Source organism: Pteropus medius, unplaced genomic scaffold (genome assembly GCF_902729225.1).
Source record: "Pteropus medius unplaced genomic scaffold, Ma_sr-lr_union100, whole genome shotgun sequence".
Lineage (NCBI taxonomy): Eukaryota > Metazoa > Chordata > Mammalia > Chiroptera > Pteropodidae > Pteropus > Pteropus medius.
In genome coordinates this window covers 1276729-1285472 of record NW_024342647.1, presented here as the reverse complement: position 1 = coordinate 1285472, position 8744 = coordinate 1276729, and the positions used below count along the sequence as shown (strand labels likewise).

General features: G+C 53.7%; 1 protein-coding gene across 1 annotated transcript in view; it reads right to left on the bottom strand.

Moving 5' to 3' along the window:
- Positions 1-1056: 1056 nt before the first annotated feature.
- PHF19 (PHD finger protein 19) overlaps positions 1057-8744 on the bottom strand; it is an 18042-nt gene continuing 10354 nt past the window's right edge. Inside the window, exons 10-14 of the mRNA XM_039866676.1 lie at positions 7481-7642; positions 6768-6855; positions 5901-5986; positions 4807-4902; positions 1057-3607 (exon numbers count right to left, since the gene is read on the bottom strand). Of these exons, the coding sequence (XP_039722610.1) occupies positions 3265-3607; positions 4807-4902; positions 5901-5986; positions 6768-6855; positions 7481-7642 (775 nt within the window). The 3' untranslated portion in view covers positions 1057-3264. The remainder of the gene's footprint in view (positions 3608-4806; positions 4903-5900; positions 5987-6767; positions 6856-7480; positions 7643-8744) is intronic.

Sequence of the window (8744 nt, the reverse complement as noted above, 5' to 3'; positions counted from 1 at the left end):
TGAATTAAGAATAACTTAATGATTTAAGGAATTTGAGAACTCTGATTTCTTGCTCTTAAATTCCAAAGGTAAATATTTGTTGTAGATGTGTAAACACTAACCTAGACCACAAAGAACCAGGCCCTCTCTGTCCTGGGGAGGACCACTGACCTCAGGAGGGTCTATTTAGCTGCTCACTGTAGAACTTGGACTAGAACTCAGATCTCGACAATTTCATCTCATTACATTGATTTCAGCCCAGAGAACAATCCCCACCACTCCCATCATATCCCCAGTTCCAATTGTGGCTTTGTTCCAAGGGCAGTTAAAAGTCCGAAACTGAGAGTGGTAGAAGAAAAATGGGAATAATTAATAAAGATTTCTAAGGGCAGACACGAACACTTACAGGGATTAAGAGGCTACACTTTATCCCTGAAACTACAGAATTCAGTTAAACCCTTGGCTTTCCCTACAGCTCCCTTTTTTGTACTCCTTCATGTCTATTTTTCTCTCCACACTGCCCCAGATCTAGAGAAGTTTATTTAAAGTAAAAATCTATCGCATTTATATGTGAAAGGGTTCCCTCTCAACACCTGGGAAATTGAATCCAGCAGGGGTTATCTCTGGCATATATATAAGGTGAGGAAGCTGCAGCTGAATCGAAGGGATCAGACCAAAGTGGAGCAGGCTCTAACGAGCAGAGCCAGGCCTGGAACTCGCTTGAGATTTCTGGGGTTGTGTGCCTGTGTGCACTGAACGGTTTGATAGTGCCTGTACCTATGCATTTTAATACAGTCAGTTTCTAAGTTCATTTCCCATCTGTTACTTCTCTGTGGCTCTCAGCTAATGTTTTTTGCCCCCCGTGGCTCAGGTACTCAACAGTAGAAAAATGGTTCCACATTCTCTTGGTGGTAAGGGCAAGAACATTACTGAAAGAACTGGTAGGCAGTGGCAGGGTGGCCAAACAGGGAGGGGTCTTGCCCTTCGTCAGTCTCCAGGGAACAGAAACCAGAGTCAGCTGCTACCCAGCTGCTGATAGTTCACTGGGGGTAAGACAGGCAACTTTTCAAAAGAAGCTTTTAAGTTGTAAATCAGACACATTAATTATAACTTTAATATAACAAATGTTATTAAGCAGCAATTCAAAACCATAAATCTTTTCGAAGGTGCACAGGATTATAAGGTCAGTTGGCAGTAATGCAGCTATTATCTGGTACAAATGAAAGGCTGAGGTGCGGAGTCAGGGTGACCTTGTTAGGCCTTATGCTGACTTCCCAAGCGGGGAAGACACCCCATACCCTCCTTCCCCCTCTTCGAGCCCAGAGCCTCTCTGGAGCCCAAGTAGAGAAGGTACAGATATACTGATAGGCCTTGCTCATCCTGTGCTTTCTCAGAAGCCTGGAAAAGCAGGCCCAGAAGGTTGCTGTGTTCTCAGAAGCCAGGCAGGAAGCCACACAGATCAGAGCCCAGGTCCCATTCCCCTGCTGGCTGGGGGCTGCCTTCTCAGCTTCCCTTCCACCTGGCCCCAGATGGGGGCTTCAGTGGCAGCAGCTTTGGGGCTGAGAAGGGAGAAAACTGGGCCTAACCCCAGACTCTCCCTGCCTGGGCCATGCCAGAGAAGCAGAGAGAAGTGGGAGGGCTGTGCACAGGAATTGAGGTCCCATTTGAAAGGCACTGGAGCTGAGGCTTAAGGCGAAGGGTATCTGAACTATCACAGGAACCCCCTGAAGGCTCACAGGTGGGGAGGGGCTCAGCCTAGTAATGGAAAAACCAGCTCCCCAGGCCTGCTGTCCCCACTGCCATCCCCTCACTGTTCATCCACCTTTTCCTTATAGCTGGCAGCCTATAAAACACCAGACAAGCTGGAGGCCCCCAGCAGCAGTTGGCAGGGCCGGTCCCCATCTGGTGCACCCCCCCATCCCCAATCAAGGCACTTCTTTCCATTTTCCAATTGAGAGTCAGTTTCTAATATTTCTGGAAGCAGCAAAAATGAGGGGGGCTCTTCCCCGTCCCATTTTTTGATTTCCCTCCAGATGGGTGTGAGTTTTAATGTTGGTTCTAAGAATTCTATTTATGTTCCCACTGACAAAGGCTTCCCTTTGGGAGGACTGAATGACACAGGCCGTTTAGAACTCACAACCTGTCTCAAAAAGTGATTGTCAGTTTCAGGGTGGGGGCAGGGGATAAGTCCCCTGTGCTTCTCTATGAGGTCAGAGCTGGTCATGGGCGAAAGAAGGGCAGGGGTTGGACTTTCACATTTAGTTGCAGCACATGGTCCCTGGAAGAGAGCCAAGGGAAAGCCAAGGGCAGGAGCCAGGCTGGCGCTGAAGGGAATGTGTGGCCGTGTGTGGCCGTGTGTGTGTGTACACCTGGAGGCCAGGGGCCAAATGCTGGTGCCTGGAGGGTTAAAGTACTCGCGGATGGAAGCTCGTGTGTGTGCATTGTTCAGCTGCATGTGTGGTGCTCTGGGGATGGGAGGCAGAGGAAATAGCCTGAGGTTCAGCATGACATGGCTTCCTTTCCTCCCACTTCTCCCTGTCCCTCAGGTTTTCAAGGGCACCTCTATTCCAGCAAGGCAAGGCCCAGAGGGAGTGTGGCCAAGGAAAGGAAAACTTCTGGGACCTCAGAAGCTGACACTGCAGCCTTAATAAGCAGAGACCCAGTCTTTTTGTGTGTCAGATCCCGAGTCCCAGGATCTCCGCCTCACAGGCTTTGGCAGGGGCGTTCTACCATCACCAGCATCTCCAAGGGCAGGGGGATGTGGCAGGAAAGTGGGACAGAAAAGCTCCGAGAGCTCCTTTTATCCGCCTTATTCTTAAAGGTTCCCGTTCTCATGATGAGGTCCCTGGAAGGACTGGCTGCCCCCTGAGTCAGCTGTGAGGGACATCCAGTGGAGGGACAGTGTGCACACGTGGGAGAGGTAAGGAACAGAGAGAAAGCCAGATTCAGGCCTCAGGACAAAGGGTCCCAGAGCCTGGGGACACATTCAGAGGAACAGATGAACAGTTTAAGGGAGTGTGGAGTGTGCGGAGACTGAGAAGTAGCTGGTGGGACCTTAGAGATACAGGCAAAGGGGTGATGAGTCTGAGGAGCCCCGAGAGCAGAATGGGCACAGCAGAGGCGCAGATCTTGACCTGGGAGGCAGGCAGGAAGGGCCTTTGGCCAGGCACTTGCAGCTCTGTCTTGCTTCCCTCCCCCACCCCGCCCTGAAGAGAACCAGGGAGCCTGTGGCTTCCGCCGTCTCTCCTTTGCTTTCCAGGGCTCCTGGCATCCACTGAGAGCCAGTCAATAAGGGGTGGTCCCTTCCCACTCCACCAGGTACTGAACCCTGCCCTCAGGTGTCACTCTCCGAGCCAGCACCTGGTACTTCTCCCCACAGGCTAACCGCCCCGCTGCACCAAAGTAGCTAGTGATGGATGACTTGAGGTGGGACAAGGACGAGTCATCTTCACTGATGCTCTCAAACGTGTGGCTGTCGATGCCTTCGTCTGGCCGTTCGGGGCCTGATGCCCCCTCTGCACTGCTGTCTGATGGGCAGCGTTCACCCAGCTCAGTTGCCCGCCGTTTTGCCCGCAATGGCGTGTATGCTTTGGCTGCCAGCTTCCTCTTCCGGCTGCCCACTGTCCGTCTATATCAGGAGGATAAGAGGAAGATGGGAATGAAAGGGCAAAATCCTCGCAAGTCCCTCTCCTGGGTACTGGGCACTGGGCCCTGGGCCAGGCCCCGGGTGTGGATTATCTCACCGCATCCTCACAATAGCACTGTGAGGAGGGAAACAGGCTCCAGAGGAGAAACCACTAGCCGGGGAATGACGGAGCCAAGATTCAAACCTAGATGTTTCCAGCTCTAAAGCACATGGTCTTCATACTTGGGACCTCAGCCCTGCACAGGTCCAGGGGCACCACCCTCTGTGCCTCTTAGCCGTGCCGTGCAGAGGCCCTGCTTATACTGCCTGGTCCCTCATCTGGATTCACGTAGCTAGACAAGTCGAGTGGGAGTAAGGATGGGGGTATGGATAAGAGGGTCTGGGCTGGAGACACCAAATGCACAACGCACTGGCAGAAAGGCAGAGGTGGCAGAGAAGTGAACACACAGGAAGAGGTACACATTCACAGGTACTTGAAACAGAGCTGAAGAGCTAAACAGGAAGAAATAAAACAGGGAACAAAGAAACCTAGACACAGATGTGTGGAGACAAACTCCCAAGACACACAATTCTACTTCTACTTTCTACAAAGGCCTCAAATACCCCAAAATACAGTGAAAGGGCCCAAGTCCAGAAGAACTTGTGTATGTGCTTGGCGGCACCGCCCCCCAGGCTGCTGAGGACCAGCTACTGCCAAACAGGCTGCAACTCCAGAGGAAGGTAGTGTCCTCTCCTAGACCCTCCCTCAGGTTTCCAAAACAATGACTCTTTTCCTTAGAGACCTGAGACACCAAATTCAGATAAACAAGAACTAGGTCAGGGGTCCCTGCAGTCAGAGGCTCAGACTTGCAGTATCTTGGCATGCAGAGGCCACGACCCCCAGAATGAAAGAGCCTCTGGTTACATGACCCCTGAACTGGAACTGCCCAGTGCGAAGTGTCACACAGTCTTGTGCAGCAGAGGAAGAGATGCGGCCTGAATGCCCATACTCAGCCCCCACCTGTACCCCGTTCCTTAGACCAGTGGGTCCCAGATCCAGACACACAATTGCAGAACGCCAAGTCCCTCAGCCCAAGACTCAGACGCACAGAATGAGCCACACGTGACAGAGTGGGAGGTGGAGGCTGGGGGTAGGGGGACGGTGTGGTGAAGAATTTGAGTCCAGACTCCAAGAAGCTTACCTGGAGTCATAGGAGAGGGTGGTGGAGGCGGAGCCAGAGGTGCTGGCGGCATCTGTGGAGTCCACATCTGAGAAGAAGGTCTGGCCTGAGCTGGCACTGAGGAGGAGAGGGTGAGCCTGCCGTCAGCCCCTTGGGACCTCTCCGGTTGTCTCTCGGCCCCTCTCACGTGCGTCCTTCATCCCAGCAGAGGCCCGCCTTCTCATTGCTGAGCTTCCTGCCACCACACCTGCAGTGGTCACCTCTTTCTGCCTGTCCACTTTCTACCCTTCCAGAATTCAAAGTCCAAGGAGTCAAGAAAGCGTTCCCTGACCACCCGCCCCTGGTGGTGATGTACGCACTGTGGCAGTAATTAAAAAATGTCGTTAATAAGCATGATCCCAGCACACCTGTGCTATCCTTTACAGGCCCAGAGTGCTTTCATATACAACATCTTGTTTGAATCTCCTAACGACCATGTAAAAACAAGTGAGGAGATTCAGAGAAGTTAAAGAATTTAAAGTTACATGGCTAGTAACTTGGAGCCCAGTCCTGTCTGGAGCCCAGTCCTGTCTGAAGCCCTTGCTCTCATCCATCCCTACAGGAAAGCACTGAATGACCTTAATTTCAGAAATAATGGAAGATGCAGTCCCGCTCCCTGGATACACCAAGCACAAGGTGCTGTTGGAATACACAGGAAGCGTCCAAGGCAGCCTGGGGAGTCAGTGGAAGCTTCCTGGGGGAAGGCGAATGTGAATGCAAACAGTGATTTTGGTATAAGGGGCTGAGAGAAGCAGGACTGGGGTGGGAGAGGTAGGGAGGGCCCGGGCCAGGCAGGCCTGGAATGCTGCTCCGAGGACTGTCCACGGGGCACTGGAGACTGTACAGCAGAGGGTGGTTACGCTGAAAGCTCCAGTGTAGAAGACCCTCAGGCGGCCTTCTGCAATATGGACCGTTTTAACTAGGCTGACTCCAAGGGAGCTCCCACTCCCCCAAAAGGCTTTCTGCTTGCCCTCTGAAGAACCTGCCTTCACTGCTGCAGGGAGCAGAGGTATCTCCCCAGTTGGTTCCAGCCTGGTCTCCACAGCAGACCTCTCTGCTGGGTCCCTTACTGTTACCTTTTTAAACTCTGAATTTCATCCAATGTGAAGTCAAATATGCTGGCCAGGTGGTGGTTGGTGCTCCAGGCCGAGGTAAAGTCGCTCTGTGGACACAGGGAGAGGAGATTGGGTCAGTGAGCATTGGATCATCTCCCTGGGGGCTGAGGGCCATGCAGGCTGCCTGCTGGTCCAGCCAGGTCTTCTGAGGGCTGGACCCTCCCGTCGGTAAGACTTGTCACTTCCTCTTTATTCCCAGGCCTGACCAGGGAGCCATGTCACACTGACTCTAGTCCTGGCTCTGCCTTTGGCCAACCGTATGACCTTGCCAGGTCTGGGTCTGTTACCTCAGCTGCAAAAGTGGACAGTAACCCCTGCCATGCTTCATTCCCAGAGGTGTCAGGAAGTACAACAGAATGAAATGATGGTTGTGAAAGTGCCTTGTAAACTGTCAAGTGCTGGGGAGAGGGGAAGCATCGCTAATGCTGCTGCCCAAGGGGAGGGCTTCAGTGAGGTTGCAGGGCTGACGGAGGAAAGAAATTGATCATGGGCCCTGGTTCTAGGCTGGGCTCTGCTACCACCTGAGGTGTGACCTCAGGGAAGCCACTGCCCCTGCCTGGCCCTCAGTTTCCCCAGCTGGACAGTGGGGATCAGAATACTGCCTACCCTTGCCCCTGCTTCGGGTTCTGGGGAGAATCTGGAGAGAGAAATGAGTGGGCTTGCAGTGCCTGGCTTTTCCTTATTTAGCTGTTACAATAGGAGCTGGCTTCTCCTTTATGGGACGTGGGAGAGTCCCCTGGGCCTGGGGGACTTGTTCTCTGCACAGGAATCCCTGGTATGTGCTGACCCTGCATGTGAAAGTGGAGAGTAAGAAAACAAGGAACTAACACTGGGAATAGCATCTTCCAGCAAAAACTTTGATCTTTTTCTTCTATAAACTCGCCTTTTCTGCTGCTGGAATTCGTGAGGCAACAAACTGTGGAGACAGAAAAGGGAGAGGGTGGCCCAGTCAGAGCCTGAGGGCCCAAGAGGTGGCCCAGAGGGAGGAGTGGCAGGGGCAGGGCTGGGGTCACAGCTGCAGGGGTGGGGTCAGGCTCTCCACAAGGAGATGGGGGAGAAGGGGAAGTCAGTCCTCTGGGGCAGCAGGTGCAGGACGGTATAAGGGGGTATGGTGGGCAGAAAGAGAGAAGATGCCTTTCCGGGCACATGCACCCAAATGCTCTCCTCCCAGCCCACGCCCGGGATGAGGGGCCTCGGCTCAGGAAGGAGAGCTAGGGACCCCTCACGCTCTGACTTCCCCTTCACCTCTCTGCTTACGCCCTCATCCAGCAAGACTGGGTCCCCTGATCTGGCTTTTCCTCCAACTCAGGCAGTAAGGGCTGTGGAAGGAGTCGGGATGTGGGATTAAGCCCTGGCTAGCCACTGACGGGCCTCTCTGAGCACCTCCAGCTGGGGCTAGCTGGATGCAGGTCCTCCCCGCTTGCTTGGATGCTAGCACACTCTCTGGGCCCACTGCAGAGCCTGTCGGCTGAGGCTGGGAGCTGGGAGCAGAGAACCCGAGTGCGGCTGCAGCCCTAGTCCCTGGGTCCTGGGGCACTGACCCGGGCTTGCTCTTTCCTCTCTTACGCAGCTCGGAGGAGGCGCCATTCTCAGTGGGCACCAGGCCCTTGTCAGGCAGAAGCCTCCCAGGCGGGTTGGGTGGGACGCGGATGCGCAGGCGGAAGATGCACTTCTTCTTCTTGATCTCCTTGCCACAGAGGAACCTGGGGGGTGGGCAGGGGAGGAGAAAGCTCTGGAGTCTGTGGGTCCATCCTCCTAGGGAGGAGAGTCGAGTGTTAAAACTACTCTCTCTGTCGCCCTGGACCCAGAGCTAAAATCCAGAGTGGCCTTGTGGAGAAGCTGATTCCTTCAAAGCCTGTGGGATCAGGAGTCCAGGTGGTGGCTGAGGACGTGGCTGTGGTTCCTCCCTTTCCTTCCCCTGCATGTGTGTGCTTCTTGCTGCCCGCCTCCCTATTCTCTGCCTCAACCAGCCCCAAGGTCACCTCCCACAGGAAGGCTGCTTCCAGCTCCCAGTGGAATACCATTCTGTCCTCTGCTCTCCCCAAGGAGACTGAAAGCACCTCCAGGCACTTCCCTCATCCTTCTAATACTGGCTGAGGTGTCATAAGGCTGAAGAGGTGACTCAGACACAGCCCTACCCTCAGGAGACTGTCCACAGAAGGACAGGAGGCCTCATGTATTCAAGAGTAGGTCTGTGTCTGGCCCCAAACCATGAGAAGGTAGAAAAGAGAGTGAATTAAGTCAGCCTAGAGATGTGTGGAGAGGCGTCACAGAAGCAGGGACCATAACTTATTCCTCACTATGTCTTCACACCTACACAGGACTGACACAGAGCAGCAGTTTGATAAACAGTTGATAGGACAAACAAATGAAAGGGACTGAAGAGCATCCTAGGCAAAGGGAGGTGCGCGAGCCAAAGCATGAGTGGGAAAGCAAAGGGCTCAGAATGGCTGACACCCAGAATAAAGCAAAGGAACCGTGGCAGAAGGTATGGGCAGGGACTGATCATCCAAGGCCTTGAATGCCATGTTAAGGAGCCTGGGCATTCCCTGTGGCGGTAGCAAGGGATGTGTCAGCTGTGTGTTCCGAGAACTCAAAGAAGACTGGACGGGAAGCAGGGGCCATGCAGCTCACCTGGGAGATGGTGAATTGATATTTTGGTGCCTGGCCCAGAACCAAAGATGGCTGGGGCAGGAAGGGCCCTCAGAAGTCAGGAGGTGGGGGGTGGGAGGGGTGGCAAGCCCGTATGGAGCTGAGCCCAGAACCAAAATGTGTCACACTGATGGAGTGGTCAGGGAGGTATCA